General features: G+C 36.1%; 1 protein-coding gene across 1 annotated transcript in view; it reads left to right on the top strand.

Annotated features, from left to right (window-relative positions):
* CNTLN (centlein) overlaps positions 1-19674 on the top strand; it is a 214719-nt gene that overhangs the window by 106131 nt on the left and 88914 nt on the right. Inside the window, exons 11-13 of the mRNA XM_070935540.1 lie at positions 2320-2441; positions 6117-6242; positions 17541-17641. Coding sequence (XP_070791641.1) covers positions 2320-2441; positions 6117-6242; positions 17541-17641 — 349 coding nt within the window. The remainder of the gene's footprint in view (positions 1-2319; positions 2442-6116; positions 6243-17540; positions 17642-19674) is intronic.

Genomic DNA, 19674 nt, shown 5'->3' with positions numbered 1-19674 from the left:
TTTTAGCCCATTTTGGGTCAAAAAATGGCACTTTTTAGCCCTTTTTTGGCCTGCAGAATGCTTCTGGAGATGGGGGAGGTGACAAACAGGCCCGTTTTTCACCTCCCCCACCTCCAGAAGATAGAAAGAGAGAGAGAGAGAAAGATAGAGAGAGAGATGGATAGAGAGAGAGAAAGAGACACAAACACACAGAGAGAAAAGAGACACAGAGAGAGACAGATACAGAGAGAGAGAGATTTGTTGATTGTAAGCTCCTTGGGGCTCAGAGGAATTGCTGCAAAACTGAAGTAGCCCACTAGACTCCTAAACAACTGAAAAAACGATCTAGTAAAAAGAAAAGTCAACTAAAAGAACAACATGCAAACAAAAGCAAATAAAACACCTCCAGGAGCAAAACAAATTAAAGTTTAATTTGTGTGCATTGTTTAATGGACTGTTAAATTGGCCACAGCCACCTAGTCACATGACCTAGCCATGCCCACCCAGCCAGTCCAGCCCCAAACAGTCTGAGGGACCTTGAATTGGCCCCCTGTTTAAAAAGTTTGAGGACCCCTGTTCCAGGTAATTTCTCTGCTGCCATGTATCAACAACACAACATTTTATAAGAATTATTTTTGAGATCATAGCACAGTATAAATTTCAGCCCTTTTAGCCACATATTTCCACATATTATAACCAGTATTCTTAGCTCACTTTCTCATACATCTTTTAACCTGTCTTCCTTGTTTCAAATTTCAATAAAATTTTATACATTTTAGCAGATGCAGGTTCATCATCAGTGCACAATTGCACTTCAAATTCTGCTTTACTTTCCTCCATACTATAAGTCGTTTTGTCCATTTTGAATCTTTCTGATAACTGTAAATGGGAAAGCCATTAAGAATGATAACTTTCTGCTATTAATTGCTGTCCTAATTTGCTTTTAAATTCCCCTTGATAGATTCCCAATAATTCCTGGTACATCAAGCATTGGTCTTTGTCAGCTGTTTCCTCTTTTATGATATCCTTCTTGAACTGAGACCCATACAAGTTTTTTTCAGATACAACTTGGGTTTATATCTATTCCATGTTCTCAATATGTCATGTCTATTAAAATTATTTTTAAAGTCCAGATTAATTTTAACTTTTTATACAATACATATCCATATCCAAACCTTGGAACTCTAAATATCTATAGGTAAGTCTCTTCTTACCTTTAGATATTTAGCATAGCAATAGCATTTGGACATGTACTGCTTCACAGTGCTTTACAGCCCTCTCTAAGTAGTTTACAGAGTCAGCATATTGCCCCCAACAGTTTGAGTTCTCATTTTACTGACTTTAGAAGGATGGAAGTCTGAGACAACCTTGAGCTGGTCAGAATCGGACTGCTGGCAGTGGGAATGCAGAATTAGCTTGCAATGCTGCATTCTTACCACTGCGCCACCATGGCTATTTTAAAGTTATTGCATTTATTTATATATTAATCAAATCCGTCCACCCACCCATCCATACAATTTATATGACCAGCTGTCTCAACAAATGCTTTATCCTGTACACCTTAAAAATATCCATATCCTCCCTCAAGGTTGTTTGTTTGTTTGTTTGTTTGTTTGTGGGGATTTGGCTAAAATGTCCAAAATATTTTAGCCTTTTTACATGAGCAAAGTGTTTATGCCTAGTGTGTGGTTGCATTCTTCTTTATTTTTTCCATGAGTCTTACATCCATTTTCAGAGGTGATGGTCAGAATTTTACATAGTACTCAAAATGTAGACATAGTGTAGATTTGTGTGATATTATTGGCAGTTGTATTTTCTGTTTCATAAAGTTGTCCAATATTAAATTACAAATGTTCACCACATTGGGAAAAGAAACACTTTGATGATAAAATAAGTATATGGTATAATATAAGATGCTATAAATAAAATGGTCAGGTTCAATAATCAATTCTTAAAAGTCTTCATTCATTTCTCAGATTTCAAGTGCCATTTTAGGATTTCAGGGTTTTTTGTGTACGTTAATGCATGCTGTATATTGCTTTATAATTCACATAGTTTCCAAAGTAGTTTACTGTGCTCTTGAGTGTTCCTTGAGATGCACAAATCCAAATTTCTGCTGAGCATACAAAACCCATTGTGCAGTTCTTTAGGTCCTAGCCAAGCAGTTTTTGTAACTTTTGAAGAAGTACATTTGTTATTTAAAGACTGAATTCTTTGAATTATAATTTAGGTGTAATAAATTGTATTTGATAGTTGGTCATAAATAAGAAATTCAACAATAGCAAATTGTCATTTTAAGATCTTAAGATTTACTGAGTCATTTGTTTTGGTATAATGCAGATTCAAGAAAATGATGAGCTGAGACAAGCCCATGAAAAACGTAAGAAACGTCTGCAGACGTTACAGATTAATTACAGGGCAGTAAAAAATCAATTAAAGCAATTGGAGGAAGGTTATGGCAAGTAAGTTGCACAATTCACTGGAATGATTATATATATTATATTCAAATATGACTTTGATACATTTTGATGAAATGGTTAAACTGAGAAAGGAACCGTTTCCTATTACTTTTAATTTCATCGAGAAAAGCACATATTGTATGAGAAATGTAATTGCTATTGTTCTCATCTTGCCTTATGATTTATATTGCTTTCATTTTGTTGGGGTTTTTTGCAGCTGTTTTTCACATTTTCTATATGTGATGAAAATAAATAGGAAGGAGCAATCTGAACTACCATAGTGCTTATCTTACATTATAACCAAGAAAGAAATCAGAAATTCCTATAAACCTATGGGAGAATTTGTTAGTCTGCTCCCAAATGTCCTTATAGTTACCATGCCTGCAGAATTGAATCTGCTTTTGATAAGCATGAATATAAAATTAACCCAAATGACAATTATAGTGACATTATTATGTTGTCCAATGATTTATCAAGTGCAATACATCTTTTCCCCAGATGGCAGATACCCTACCTACCCTGTTTATCTAAAAAGGAAGACTCTTGTACAGTAACAATCTATATCAATATCTTGATTCTGACTTTGTGGACCAATCTTCTGTGTGGATCCATTCCTTACCATCCCAATAGGATAATCTTTATCTCTACTTAGAGACACTCCCTAAAAGATTCTATAAATTTTAGGACAAAATCCACCACTTACAGTCTTGCTCTCTGTTTTCTTGGGTTCTTTCTGACACTGGAGATTTAGCATCTATGAATGTTTCTACTTCTGCTTCTTGGATTGTCACTCTCCTCCCTTATGTACAAGTCTTGTCCTGGTACATTGCAAGATTGCATTCCAAATAATCCAGTCCAGATTGGATGCTTTATCATGGTCTAGGGCATGGGTGTCCAATATTTTGGTTTGCCTGGACCATATTGAGTAAAGAGGAATTGTCTTGAGTCACATCTAAAATATATAATATAGCTAATGTATATAAATCTCATAATAATGTTACAGGTTCACAATCTTGCCACATTACCAGCTCTCCATGGTCATGTGTGGGCTGCAGGTGGGACAGGCCTGGTCTAGTATATTATATTACATCATCTCATTGAGAAATATTTATAATTTGGCTAAAGATATTTTTTACACTGCCTTTTTAGACTTAAGGGCAGGCTTCAATTCAATATCTCATGAAAGATTCTGGAGAAAATTAACTGGCACTTTTATTGATTGACATATACCTAAACTAATTATAGTGCTGCATTACATCTAAATCAAGGGTATCCAGATAGGTGACCTAACTGGACATAGGTCTACCTGTTAATGTGCCCCACTATGGTTGATTTTATATTAATGACATCACTGAGATTTTTGGCAAGTCAAAATCCATCTCTTATACGCAGCTCCATTTCTATTTTGATTTACACTGACAGTGTAAATTTAAGAAGGTTGCAAAATTCTTACCAATAATCATGGCTTTTAGAAACCCATATTAACTATTTTGGTTTTTAAATGTAGTGTAATTTATATATTTTTTAATTTACTATAATTGCACTTTTCTTTCATGATTGGTATAGAACCATAAACGAATAATAAATATAATGGAACATTTTTTTCATTTTATAATATTTTTTAAAAAAGTTAAAGATTAAAAAATAATAGAAAATAATAAATTAAGGAATAAAAGGGAACAAAAGAAAGCAAAAAGTGCAAGAAAAGAAATAGAAGATGCAAAAAAGTGGCTTTCAATATTCTTTGCAAAAGTTAAAAGTACAGTTATATTTTAACCTCTCTCTAAGGTTACATCATGATATTGAGCCAAAAGTTCAATTTTTTATTTTTATGCAAAAACTCCATAAAAGATTTCCATTTAGCAATAAATGTAGATAATGACTGTAGATAATGATCTATGTACTTATAACAATTTTGTTGCAGTAATCAACGATCCCTTCCAGCAGTTTTGCAATTGACCAAAATGGTAGCTAAGAGAGAGAGAGAGAGAGAGAGAGAGAGAGAGAGAGAGGAGAGTGTGTGTAGAGAGTTGGAGAGAGAGACTGCAAAGATTGTTCAGACAAAATTCTTTCTTATGAGGTCCTATTCCTGACCTGGTTTTCCCCCTTAATTAGTTGATTAGAAACTTCCAGCTACCTCACACTGCTACCAGAACCTGACCAGACTTTAATCGTTTTCATACTGAAGGCTTTTGTTGTCAGGTACAGAAAATTTGATCATAAACGACATAAAGCACATTGGTTGGAAAATGGTTTTTTAATTCCCATCATATTTGTGAATGGTTGCTAAGAGAAGAAATTGTTAAACAAGAAGTGGCTGCATGCTACTGAGCAGCACTTAAAACAATTGAACTAGTCTCAGGCAGAAAACTGGTACGGTAAGGAGATGTACTTGATCTTATCTAGTTTTACATTAACAATACTGTAGCCTTGATAGAACTGACTGAAAGATAAAACTTTGTGCAATGCCATCCAAAGAATTTCATATTTGAACAGAGATTTTAATTAGTTATACAATTAGAATGCCCTGTTTTGACGAATTGAAGTGTATCAACCAGATAGAGTGTTAAATATCATAATTAAAACAAATAATTGATGCATGATTGTTAAATATCTGTTTTCACAAAGTTGGATGTCAATATACTAGCTTGAAAATTCACCAACTTGTGGTAGTAGCACTTGTTTTTTATCAAGCACATGACTGTCTTTGCATTTGTTTCCCATGTACAGTTTGTTGTTTTTAGGTAGTAAAAGTGTTCCAAGTAAACACACAATAACACAGTACTTGTGTTCCAAGTAATGATTGCAAAGCTACTCCATCTGCTTCCTATACTTTATGGACACTACATTATTTTTTTCTTAATGTCAACTAGGTTGAATTTATATTATCTATTTCTAGAGGAAATTGTTAAGGATCTTCACTATGAGTTCCTTCACTCAACCCTATTGTCAAATTTCTGTTAGCTTGACTCATTCAGTATGATCCAAATTCTAAGCATGTGAGCCATTAATACCATAATCTTTTTTTATTATTGATTTCCAATATCTCTGGTCGTTGCTGCTGCAACAATTTTCTTTATCCAAATAATCTCTACCTTGTTTTCAGAGTTGTCTGTAACTATTGTAACTATTTGGCTTTCCAAGTAGCGGCCTTTTAAATCATTCAGATTTTACCATTTCACTGATTTTCTCAGATCTGCAGATCAATAGGTATTTTTTCTTTTTTTCTTAATTTTGTAGAAAATTCGCTTTCTTTACTTGCATTTTCCTTATAACCATCTTCTTCCTCCACTTTGTTTCTCTGTTTTAATATAGGATTCTAAAGTATTTAGTATTCAAGTTTACATTCTTTGTTCAGGAGTTTCCTCCTGTTAAAGAATTGTTAGTAACCATAATGCTAAACCTTTCCCTAAGACAGAATGACATATATATCTTTTATTTGTCTCATTTAATTAAATGAGAGAGATTATACTATTATGAGAAACACATCAAGTCTCAAGTGTGGCACCCCATCTCCAATTTATCATCTTTCAGATTTATTTACTTAGAACAACATTTAGGAGAGCTTCAATAATTTCACTAAATGTAGCAATATCAAGTGCTGAAGCTTTGCCTTTTTTTAAACTTGGCATTTAAAAGTGATTTATTTCATAGAAAATTGTTTTCTTAAATTTACAGGCCTGGAAACAATAAGAATGGAAAAGAGCGTTCAGATCCCCAGCATCTGCGTCAAGAAAATTCTGATGCAGTATGGAATGAACTGGCATACTTTAAAAAAGAACACAAGAAGCTGTTGATTGAAAAGTGAGTCTCTTTATTTTATTTTAAAATACATATACATTTAGAAATGTGGGGTTGATGTGCTTATCTTCTCCTTGTAGAGTCCTGAGGGCCAAACAGAGAATTCCTTTCAGATACCCAAAATTAAATCATCTTTCTCTACCAGAAACATGGAAGCAAACATTAGCCTCTTCCTATGCCCCCTCCCTCCCTGCGTATCCTACCCTTAAATCAGTGACAATAAATTTGCTAGCACTAAATGAAACAGTATTGCATGAGCTAGGGATTGTGTTAATTAATGTGGCTCTCATCTGTTGGAGGTGTCGCTCTTCATTAGCCTGTATTTTACACACTGCCGTGCTTCATTTTTGGAATGAGGTGGTAAGGGGATAACCTAGCCAGCCATCCTTGTTTGATCTCCTTGATACATACGCAATGCAGAATGCCTCGGCTCTCTTGGTTCCTTGCCCTGTCCTACTAATCCCAGCTGAGCTCATTATGGTGTAGCCTTGCTGCTACTTTTGGAGCCAGAGCTGTCCAAGCTAATTACTGGTAGCAGCAAAGCCGCCTGTTAAGGGTCTGGAGTAGATCTGCTAACATGGGCCTTCAGAGTGACCTGCAAAAAGCACGGGGGAGTTGCTCTCTTTCTTTCTATGCACAGCCTGTCCTTCGGGTTTAGTGCTGATCCCTTTCACAGCTCTTTTAGCTGCGGTAAGGGTAAAACTTGGTGAAGGAATTCTTACTTTAGAAAACATCCAGTTTGCTTCTTTGATCTTATAATTCATAGACGATTATATTCACCCTGGTAAAGTAAGAAGTTTCCCTTTCATACTAGACAAAAGGAAGTTGGTTGGCATTGCATAATTAGCCTTTTAATGATGTTTTAAAATGTCCTTTGTCAAGTTGATTTTGTAATTTAGCGATGAGCACGCTTGAAACTCGGAACAGTTTTCTGTTCTTTTGAGACATCCATGTAATGCTCAGGCTTGTGCCTGCATTTTTAAAGCAATCAGAATATTAGCACAGTCGTGGAATTTTAAAGATTGCTATTCATTTGGCTGTTAGAACTACCATAATAAAATCAATTTCACATCGTCATATGATTTACTTTTGTGTCAATTATGACAATAAGAATTTTGTTGGAAAGGTGTTTTCCAGAATTGTGATCATTAATCTCAGAATTCCCAATAAACATAACTGTCTTGGGAATTTTGAAAGTTGGTCTTAAGATATCTGGAGAGGATCATATTGGAATATCTAATCTTCAAAAATGTAGCTGCTATTGGGGATCCTCTCTAGGGAAATACTGAATACCCCACAATTAAAAATATGGTGCTTTTTCAAACTTCTGAAATTATTTTTACTCAATGAATAAATAATAATTTTGACCACAAAATCGTGGTATGGCAGAGTCAATGTGGATATTCTATTCTGGCAATATGTTTTGGACAGTGCATTATTCTAATATATTTTTTTGAGATCATGCTCAGAAACAAAGCACTGTTGAACAATGCAGGATTAATTGAAACCTTGATGTTGTTGGAAAAAGCACAAGGAAGTTTATAATGAAAACTGCTGAATTATTATTTCTATTAATATAAGAAGGTAAAATCACACTTGCCAGTTCTTTGGCTTGCGTTGGCCGTCATTTGCACTGAATTCTTCCCAAAAATGTAGGATGCTATAATGTATTGTTATATTAAGGTAGTCCTCGACTTATGACCATATTTGAGACAGTATATGCCCATGATGGCGAACCTATGGCATGCATGCCACAGGTGGCATGCAGTGCCCTCTCTGTGGGCACACGAGCTGTCGCTCCAGTTCAGCTCCGCCGTGCATGCCAGCCGGTCATCAGGCCTCTGCCGTGCATGCGCGGGGCCTGTGCGAGGGGCCCGTGCGATGTGTGCGGGGGTGGGGCGTGTGCGGTGTGCATGTGCTGAGGGGTGGGGTGCATGCAGGGGAGCCATGCACACATTGCATTTGGGGGGTTCAGGCATGCGCTTTAGGCATTCGGTCCAGAAAAGGTTAGCCATCACTCGTATATGCTGAACTCCTTTGGAGAAGTAAAGAAGAAGTATTTAAAAGCCTTGATTTGCTCTATTAGGTGGTTATTTAGTCACCAGACATGCATCTTAGGGCGCTGAGGAAAGATCATTACCTTGGTTTTGGAGTAATTATATATATATATATATATATATATATATATATATATATATATATATGCAAAAAATTAAAATCTCGGGTGTTTTCCCGCGTCATTATAAATAAGTTGGTTAAAATATTTAAAATCCTGGTTAAAATCCCAGCTTAAAATCTTCTAAACATCCTTACAGAGCACTCTGCAAGGTCCTTTAAAACCTCAGCTAAAATCCTACCAGTGATTTTAAAAGTTTTTCTTAAAGCAACATTTCGACAGGCTCACAACCCTGTCATCTTCAGGCTCTGTTTCATGTAGAAGCTATGGGTTCTCTGTTGCGGGGCCGGAGCTGTCGCTTATCTATATTTGCTGCTGCTGATGTATGCTGGCTAGCCTGCAACTCTGTGTTCCGATTGGCAGCAGCAGCAAATATAGATAAGCGACAGCTCCGGCCCCGCAACAGAGAACCCATAGCTTCTACATGAAACAGAGCCTGAAGATGACAGGGTTGTGAGCCTGTCGAAACGTTGCTTTAAGAAAAACTTTTAAAGTCACTGGTAGGATTTTAGCTGAGGTTTTAAAGGACCTTGCAGAGTGCTCTGTAAGGATGTTTAGAAGATTTTAAGATGGGATTTTAACCAGGATTTTAAATATTTTAACCAACTTATTTATAATGGCACGGGAAAACACCCGAGATTTTAATTTTTTGCATATGCACACCTGCGAAAACTTAAGAAGATACACACACATATATATATATATATTACAAATATTCCAGTGAATCATTTTGACCACTGTGTTATGTCATTGTTTATAATCAGTTTGTGTTATCCTTTTGTACGAGCTGAAAAAATGTTCTTCCTGGTTCTTTTCCTTCTTATCTATAACCCTATACTTTGAATCATTTGATGATTTTTCAATTCTGGCCTTGACTGCATTAGTTTGAACAACTTGCTTTTGAATAACCAAAATCAAACCTTCAGTTTCTTTTTTTTTTAATATTCCATTTGTAACCCATTGCCAGGTTTTTATTTTTATCCACTTTCCTCCTTGATATTTTGTAAATTTGAGCCAGTAATGCTTTTCCTTGCAGTATTCCAGTTGTGTTTTTATTACACTATTTCTATATTCACATTTCATTTTCTATATATTTAGTAAATTCCATTTTTATTGGAACTTTTCCAGTGCTTGTTCTTGGCTGTCTCTTACATAATCAGCCAATTCATGTTTTTCTTCTTTGACAGTTTTTTGACATGAAGTTAAACTTTACCTCCATTTCTTTGGGGCAACTATAATCTCAATATCACTAGAGCATGGGTCTGCAACCTTAAACACTCAAAGAGCCATTTAGACCCATTTCCCACAGAAAACAGTGGGAGTCACAAAATCTAGTGGGCGTGGCCAACTCAACATCACTCCCATCCAGTCACATGACACCCACCCCCCCAGCCATGTCTATCCAGGTTTTGTGGCTCCCGGTGTTTTCTGTGAGAAATGGGTCTCTCTCTCTCTCCCTCTCTCTCCCTCCCTCCCTCCCTCCCTCCCTCCCTCCCTCCCTCCCTCTCATTTCTATTTTTCTCTCTTTTTCATCTCTCTCCCTCTCTTTCTTTTCTTTCTTTCACTCACCTTCTCTCTCTCATTTGTTTCCCTCTCTTTTCCCTCTCTCTCATTCTCTCCGTCCATCATTTTATCATTTCTCTCTATCTTTTTCTTTTTCTCCCATTTTCTCTCTCTCTCCTCACCAAACCTCACATGTCCACCCCGAGGATCAGGCTCGGAGAAAGCTGGAGCGCCCTCGCCAAAGATGCTCACCCGTCAGCCAGTCAACCCACCTGCTCCGTGCGCCTTCACTGCGCTTTGGCCGAGCCCAGCCGCTTGCTTCAGGAGGGTATCCCTGCTCGTGCGCGCCCTCCCGGCTCTGCAACAGCTGGCCAGGGGGTCGCGTGAGAAGGAGGAGGAGGGTTGTCTTCGGGGAAGTCGCCACTGCGGCTTGTGCTTGCTCCTCAGCTGCAGGCTTATTCCCCTTTCCAGTGTACCCTCCTCCCTGATCCCATTCCCACCCCTCCAGCCCTTGTGTTAGCAAGGTTGGACTCGACCATGGCCGGGTTGGGCCAGTGTTTCGGGGCAGAGAGCAGGTCATGCGACCAGGTGGCCAGGGATCTGCAGGAGTGGGGTCAAACAGTCACATGTGGTTCCGGAGCCGCAAGTGTTTTTTTTTTTTTTAATTTGATTTATATGCCGCTCTTCTCCGGAGACTCAGGGCGCTTACAATGCGCTAAGCAATAGCCTTCATCCTTTTTGTATATTTATACAAAGTCAGCTTATTGCCCCCACAACTGGGTCCTCAATTTACCTATCTTAGAAAGGATGGAAGGCTGAGTCAACCTTGAGCCTGGCGAGATTCGAACCTGCAGTAATTGCAGACAGCTGGTCTTAATAACAGGGTGCTTTAGACCACTGTACCACCAAGGCTCATGCCCCCCAATGGCCTCATTAGGGGGATGTAATACATAGTAGATAATCAGTTTTTTTCCTTTTCCCATCCAAACTGTCCACTTGTGTTCACTTAATAATTCCAGCAGTGTACTGTATTATAGCTATCAGACAGGTATTTATGGCTTTGATGGCATTGCCACAGTTCAGTTTGACTTTACTTCATTTATTAAGATTCACCACACAGTCAGATGTTTAGATGTTTAGACTCAATTTGGTATTTTTATCCACCTATATTGTGAGATGATGTGAAAGGTATTCCACAGGGTGATGATGATTAGATTCTCTCTCTCTCCTCAATTCAACTGAAATCAGTGAACATACCTAATACTCCTGCATCCTATTTACCCTCCATCAACAACTCTGTGAGGTGGGTTGGGCTAAGAGAGAGTAATTGGCTGAAAGTCACCTAGCTGGCTTTCATCCCTAAGGCAGGCCTTAAATTCAATCTCCTAGTTTCTAGGCCAGAATCTTAACTACTACACCAAACTAGGCCAACACCTGAATCACTACACCAAACTAGCAGAAATTAAATTAGTCATTTATCCAGTTTTTTTCTTTAACTGCACTGTGATTAATCTAAAACAAGGGTGTCAAACTCGATTTCATTGAGGGCCACATCAGGGTTGTGCTTGACTTTGGGGAAGCTGCGGTGGACATGGGCATGGTGGGCATGGCCAGCTCGGCATCACTTGTGTTGGGGGCACCTGTGGTGGCCTGAGTGCTCTACTAGGGAAAACAGGATCCCAAGCTCCGTTTTCAGCTGCAATGGACTCCTACAAACCTCTGCCAGCAAAAACAGAACTCCGTTTTTGCTGGCAGAGGCAGCACGGGCTGGTCCTTCGCTGTTTCCAGGGCGGCCCTGCAGGCCAGATCTAAGCACCCCACGGGCCAGTTTTGGCTCCCGGGCTTTGCGTTTGATACCCCTGATCTAAAATAAATTCCTAATCTCTAAAATGGACACTGCTCAAACTTTAAATTTATTTCCATTTAAAACAACTATCAACAATTACAATGTTGACTTCAAATGTGGACTACAAAAATTCAGATGATAGTATTTGGATGATAGGGAAGACTAAGAGTTACTGGTTCTTTTTGATGTATCCACAGTATTTGCTGTCTGATTTTTTGCAGACCAGATCTGATAACACTACTAGAAAGATTATAAATTACTATATTTTCCATGAAAAGTTTGAACGATCAGTGGTCACTACTGAAAAAAGTAGGGACTATATTTTTTTTTAATGCTTGGAAATTTCAATAGCACCTTCTAATGCTTTATCTCAGATGTAATTTTCCAACTTGAACTTTGATCACTAATTTAAATGAAAAAGCAGCATGGTATAATATCTAATAAGGTTTTTCAAAGATTTTTACCCATCAGTCATGGGTAAAAAAAATCCTAAATGCACTAACCTAAATTTAAGATTTTTTGCAAACTGCATTTTAACTATAGAATAAAATATTTTAAAAATTTGAGCAGGGTGGATTTGATTTAAATCGAATTGATTTAAATCATGATTTAAATCACTAAAAAAGGCTTGATTTAAATCAACTTGATTTAAATCATAATTTTTAAAGAGCAACTGTCATCTCTGCTACTCCTTTGACCCATTGTTGACTCACCGATAGTCCCAGTGTTGCAGAATATACAGCCTCATGCTACATAACTAAGCTCCATTTCATGATGAATAAACTAAATTATTTATGTATCTTAAATAGAAAACTATCTTACGATAGATTTTTACCCCAAAAGTTTTTTATTAAAATAAATTCGATAAAAATCAAAAAAATCTGATTTTTTTAAAAAAATCATTGATTTTTATCTACCCTGAATTTGAGCAATGGACCAATGTGTACACTCAAATAGAATGACAGTTACATCTAAATGGGATTTTGCTCATGCGTGCTTCAGGCACCCAAAGTCTGATAAATAAAGCCCATTAAATCAGGAGTATATTCCTTATTTAATTCCTTCTTTGCCATAGGATCGCATAATTTTTAGCATCATTTTGGCCTTTTTTGTTCTATATTTGTTCTATATCTATAATAGATTTTATACTCTAAAACAGCAATTTAGAGACTCTTTATGTGTGTGCGTGTGTACTTCTGTTCTGAAAACAGTATCTTAGATGCTTATTTGTGTTTCAGAACTACTATCTTCAGTATTACAGCAATTATAAATAAGCTTTTCACTGTGCAGAATTCCTTTAAAACTGAAATTGCCATATCTTTGGCATCTATGTATTCTGAAATAAGTATTAGTCTGTACTGTATTGTGCCTATTTTGAGAAGTGTTAAGGCCAGGGAGCATTCTTAATAAACCACTGTGTACTTACAACCTTTTTGTAGCTACTGAGCCCTTTCAAAAGGTATGTGGTTCTAATTCCCATTCCAGGGAAGATTTGCTATAAAACAAATGCCTTTTATGATCGCTCAATATCATATCTCAAGATGCTATGTCCCAACATGGAGGAAAAGGAAGCCTATTTTCTTTCAATAAACACACCGAAAAGTTCACATTCATAGTTCTGTTTCTGAACAGATTTTTCTGTGAAATTTAAATGGTTTTCTTCTCTTTCCCATGCCCTCTCCCTATTTACCTGTCTGACTTGGCTTTATAATGCTCATGTAATTTATATAATAATTTTTACAGTTAATTAAAAATACTGGAAATAGCACCATTCTTTTGTGTTTGTGCCTGCATGTAAAAAGAGAGAGAAAGAGAGCATTTTCTTAGTAGGTTGTTATTTGAGGTCATAAATGCAAATGGTATGACCATTATAATGTTTTCATTTGATGAATCATGCTTATATGCCCAGTTATCCTCTCTCTTAAGGCCATTTTCATACTTTGTCCCTGCATTCAAGCAGTGCTACCTTTCATGAAGCAAGGAGAAAATCAATTAATATGTGATGTAATAAGAATGATGTTAAGTAACAAGGTCCAAGAAATGCAAACAGTAAAAAAAGTGTTTGGTTTCGTTTATGAGGCATCTTACTTTCCTTGGGAAGGACAAGGAAGATCAGTTTACTGAATGAGAAGAGACAAAGCATTCCTTAATCATTTCTCTTTAACCATATCATGTTTCTCCAATCATTGTTCCAAGAATACAGAGGGGAAAAAATGTGAGCATTATTATTAAATAATTATATCAATTCTACTTTCAAAATTATAATTCTGCCAAAATCCTTTCTGTTGCTAGCTGTTGCTTTCATTTATCTCAAGGCGTACATACGCCCATTTAAGCATGATTTTGAAGGAAAGCTTCTATGATGAGCTTGGAATTTTAATTTGGAGGAAAATGCAGCGTGGAAAGGGGCTTTTATTTTATTACATCTTCTAGCTGATGTTCAATATGAAAAATGTTTGGGGCTGGAGAAGAAAAACTGCTGTTGCTCTGTTTGATTTTGTTATGCTTTTCGATTTGCCAAACGTTCTTGTGGGTGTGTTGTGTATTGGGTGTGCTATGAAAGAGTTTATATACAAATGAGGAAATTGTTATCTAAATGCAAAATAGCTCACAGAGATTACAAAAGACAGGTATGATACTAATTTTAAAATAATTCTAACTACCACTAAACAGCAAGAGATTTTGAGTTACTGTACTTCTACTTCTTAGTCTTAAATGGACTAAGGCAAAATGCAGAGTAACCCCAAAGGATTGAGTAATATTTTTCACATAGAATTTGTGGTTGTGAGGACTTACTAATATAATTTATTAATAATTCACTCAAAGTGAATTTAGGTTGAATGCTAAAGTAACAATAGAATGTAAACTCTCCTGTGCTTTAAGTTTGATTAGTATCTACTGAGGCTTGATTCAAATATTATCTTTGCAATATTGGAGAAGTTTCAAGGTAGTTTGGAGCTGCATTGCTCTGACATCAGGTGAGCAGCTTGCTCTAACAATGATTGCTTTCCATACTGCTATCATCATACAGTATGCCATGAATAGTGTATTTCAATAGGCTTTTAAGAGGTAATAGAGTCAATCTCCAAATATATTTCATGCAGATTCTTTTGTTATTCTACCTCATAGTCATTCAGTGAACCATGAAAAATCATGTCCCTATTGGATTTCTCATTAATTAATTTACTTTGAAAAAAAAATCTTGTTTATAACCTGCTGCAGTTTATTCATCTCATTCCTAAATTTTCATTCGTTGACCATCAAACATAAGAGGAGCAAGTGGATGTAAAAGCTATCAAACAGACCAAAACGCTGTTCTGTAACAATGATTAATTAAAGTACAATATTAAAGCACCAGTGAGAAATAAGTATCCATCTTCAGTCATTTTATTTGATTCCGAAGATTAAATTCAAACTAATTGCTTAAAACAATCTATAGGAGTGTAGACCCCAAAACTCAGAACAATTGCTCCATCTCATCTAAAAATGAAAGAAACAAAGAAAGAAATGTATGTAGAAAATCTCAAGTATATAATTTTAAATACAGTGTGTGATCGGTCTTTTTTCTTCATAAAATACACATATCTGTCTGCTGAAGCATAAGGAAAAAATCTTATGCATAAACAAGGAAAAATGAAGCAGCTTGAATGGTCATTAGCCATGAAAAAAATGCTTTTATTCAGGTGCTATATACTGTAAGGAACCTGAGCAGACCACTGCACTTAGTTATTTAGAATTATGTGTTTAAATAAATGTCCTGTTTGTTAACTAATATGTTTTCATATCCATCAACTCTTTAAATTATGGGCACGATGATAACCTTCAAATCCCGTGCAACCAAAATGTGGGATTCAAGGCTCCTTTATTCCCTGTCTGCCTTTAGAATCATTCATCTCCGCAGGGAAAATAATAAGCAAACCACAACGGAATAAGAAGATAACTTCATTCATCCTACTGTATATCTTGAATGATAAGCCGGTCAGTTTGCCCCAGCTTTTATTTGTTTTTAAATTCAATCAGCTATAATTTACAAAGGCTGTTAAGCAAGATCATTTAGCAAAAACTAGAATATGTTGATCCTGGACTAGCTGAGTATAATCAAATTGAAATCACTTTGAGATAGCCCAAATTAACCAAGGTTTTCATTACATCATTTTCAGAAATATAAACAAGGCTAAAAAAAAAAAAAAAAAAATCAAAGTATGGTTTTACCATTCTGTTGTTATTGACATTCTTTCGATAGTCTTATCCCCAGTGTATGAGATAGGCCCTATAGGGTTTTGTTTTCTGAGGGGGTGGGTTGCTTTCTTACATAGTAGAGCTCAGAACCTGCTCCAAGATTTGTTCTGTCTTTCTAATGCTGTCAGTTGCTGAGCATCTTTGGAAAGATCATGTTTTGTCCTTGTTGTAAAAAGATGCACCTGACTGTTGGATGAGCAAAGGAATTTTTTTTTGGTCATGCTTATATTTGATTGTTGAAAAATCATGTCTGGTTCAAGATAATTCCAGATTAAATAGTCTTAAAACCCTGGGTGGATTTCATAAAAGTATACTGAGCTATGCCATCCTTTGCATCCCACAGGTAGTCCTTCTTTAACGACACCCTCATTTAATAACTGTTCTCAGTGATGAAAGAGTAACTTTGCAACAGTCCTCAAAAGTATGACCAAGCGTGCAGGTCTGTGAAGCAAAGGAAAGCTGAAGTAAGAGTATACCCACAGTCATGGCTAATGGCAACTTCACTTAACACCCAATTTATCTGTCCCAACTGTGGCCACTAAATGAAGAGTACCTGCAATTTACGACATTTGTAGTGACTCTTTATTGGTATCTTTCTGGAATAAAAGGGTAAAAAATGCAATAATATTATGAAGATTAATTGAAGAAACAGAGTTCTGTTTTTAGCTATCTTAGAAAAAGTGTTTTCTATTAATACTTCTATATTGCATAACTTTTACTGATATCAGAATGTATGAGAAGACTCATTGATTTGAATTAGAAATTGCTAGAACATAATACTTTTATGGAGCTAAGCAGGTTTTTTTTTATTTTTGTCCATTTGTATGCAACTACACCTTTTAAGACTCATTGTAGTCTACAATATACTAAAATACAATTAAAATTTCCAGAGTATAACAAAATATTAAATAAACAATGTTTAATAAGAATATTTGAGCTAATAAGAATAATTATAGAACCCTATAATAGAAAATATACAATGACAATTTGCCATTCTCTATAGGCCCCCTGTTTTATATTTAAAAGCTTCCAAAAGGTCATTAGCAAAGGGATCAGCCTGACCTCTAAAGGGAAGATGTTCATAATTTAGAGCAGTAATGGCTAACCTTTTTGCCATCGCGTGCCAAGAGGGGGGAAGGGGAGGTTCGCGCGTGCGGGTGCCCACACCCATAATTCTATGTGCCCTGCCCTGCGGATGCGTGTGCAACCTCCCCTCCATCCCCCCCCACCCACTCCTGGCACACTCCTTCAAGGATATATCTCAAAGAATTATCCAAGAACTTCTGAATTGCTACAGATTCTCTTCCATCCTCTCCAATAAAAATATTGACTCTTCTGGATCACTAAATTGGGATACTGTCTATCTTTCTTTTCTTTATCTATTTTCCACATTAAGTCTGATTATATAAATCTATTGCATCGATCAAACCTAGTACCACAGTTTTGATTCTGCTCCGATTTTTGTAACATGTGTCTTACTTGACCTTTTCTTGGCATTCTTTTTATGTAACACTGAATTCTTTATGTGTATTTCTAGACTGAATTTGGAGGAGGAACTGGATCAGATGAAAGTGCATGCCTCTAGAGATAAAACTACAATACAAGAGTTGAATATGTGTCTGCAGCAAGAAAGAGAAGGTAAGTTTGATTTAGCCATCGTGACAATCTACAAGTACTCCTTGCTTAATGTCCTTGTATCTGTGACCATTGCAGCATCCCTAAGGACAAGTGATCACTATTCAAGCAACCAGTTCATAATTAACATAGTTGCAGCATCCTCAACCATGGGAGTGCCATTTGCGATCTTCTCTGCCAGTTTCAATAAGCAAAGTTAATGGAGAAGCCAGCAGGAGGTCACAAATGGTGACTGTGGGGTGCTATGAATATGCATGTTTTGCCTAATGATGGGAACTGGGACTGCTGGAACGGCTGTCGTAAGTTGATGTGGTTACATGATTTCACGTTTTATGACCAAGTTGTTTGGTGGCAGAGTTCCTGGTCCCAGTTCTTGCTGGGGAAAATTGCATATACTTGTACATTTTGAGCTAAGTCAGTAAGTGCTTTGCATATGGATTACATATGAAAAATTATTATAAGTCTATAATCCAAATTAAGAATTTAGCTATTATTTTACAGTTCATATTCATGGTTTCTTTACTTTTTGTAATGATAACACATTTTGATTCCTTCAGACGAATGAAGAAACAATATTCTTCAGAACTTCTTTCACTTTCATATTTGATTCATTGTTCTGGTTATTAGCACTTAGCATTTAGACTTATATATTGCTTTATATTGCTTTATAGTGCTTTTGGTTTACAACATCAGCATATTTCCCCCAATAACCTGGGTTCTCATTTTACCAACCTCAGAAGGAGTCAACTTTGAGCTGGTCAGGATCAAACTCCTGGCAGTAGGCAGAGTTAGCCTGCAATACTGCATTTTAATTACTGCTCCGCCATGACTCTTACACTATATAATTATATTAAACTAAGTCACATTGGACCTGTAAAGCTGGCTTTTCATATTTTTTCTTAGTGACTGTAATTGAGTATTATGAAACAATATTTTCATTTGAATTTGACTAGTACTTTTTTAGGTTTTGCTGCCATAGGCAAGAGTCAGTATTAATAATACAAAAATATGTGTTGTTTTTTACAGTCATATAATACCCTGTAATCACATATTCAAGTGGTCTGATATGTATTTGGAGAAATAGTATAACATCACATAAGGACCATGTCTATTTTTTAAGTGGTCCTCCTTGCTTTAAACAAGACCATATTGTTATATAACTGAGAGTGTATATAGCTTATATAACTGAGAGCGTATGCACCAAGACAAATTCCTTGTGTGTCCAATCACACTTGGCTAATAAAGAATTCTATTCTATTCTATCTTAGAGGAAAGGCCTCTGAGAATTGGATAGATGAGTAAAAAATGTTGTCTTGAACAGAATTACACGGCTAGGTAGAGCTTTTCTTTGTAGCAGCATTCCTCTAAAAATTAGGGATGATGATGATGATGTTACCATATATGGTATGCATTCTGACAGATAAATTTCAATTATTTGCATGACTGAAATGAACATTTTAATGAGTCCCATTGTCATCTGTCACATTTTTTGTCCCGAATATTGTAGAACATGGAAAAATATAAAGATCCCTTTTCAATTTTTTAGTCTACCTAGAATATAGAGTATTTGTTAAGATATGGTACCTGTATGTAATTCATATATCTAATTCTGTTATATGATCAACATTGAATGCTTTGATCAGTTTATTATTAAAAACTAAAAGAAAGTCTCTAAAAAGTAAATATAGATGTAAAAACTACAATTGATATTCAAATGAGTGAATATTTTGAAAAAGATTAAAAGTAGAAAATGTATGTAGTACCACTGTGCTAAGGGACTATGCTTGGAACTAACATGGGTGAAAATAGATTTATATCAAGGTAAAGGTACATATTCCCCAGCTGCACAATTTTTTCCCTCTTCTGTTATCTTTAGAGTATTGCTCCATTTATTTCACAAACACAGAAGTTTTAATTGGGCATGACAAGTTCCAAAGACAAAAGAAAGGGCTAATTCAGTCTAACAAACTTGTTAGTCACTGTTTATGCCAAGATGATTGCTAACCTACAGAGAGTAGCATGTTTTTCTTCCACTT

This window comes from Pituophis catenifer, unplaced genomic scaffold (assembly GCF_029215685.1).
Source record: "Pituophis catenifer annectens isolate HBS135680 unplaced genomic scaffold, rPitCat1.0.hap2 SCAF_2, whole genome shotgun sequence".
In the NCBI taxonomy this organism is placed as follows: domain Eukaryota; kingdom Metazoa; phylum Chordata; class Lepidosauria; order Squamata; family Colubridae; genus Pituophis; species Pituophis catenifer.
This window is presented reverse-complemented; position numbering and strand designations above follow the sequence as displayed.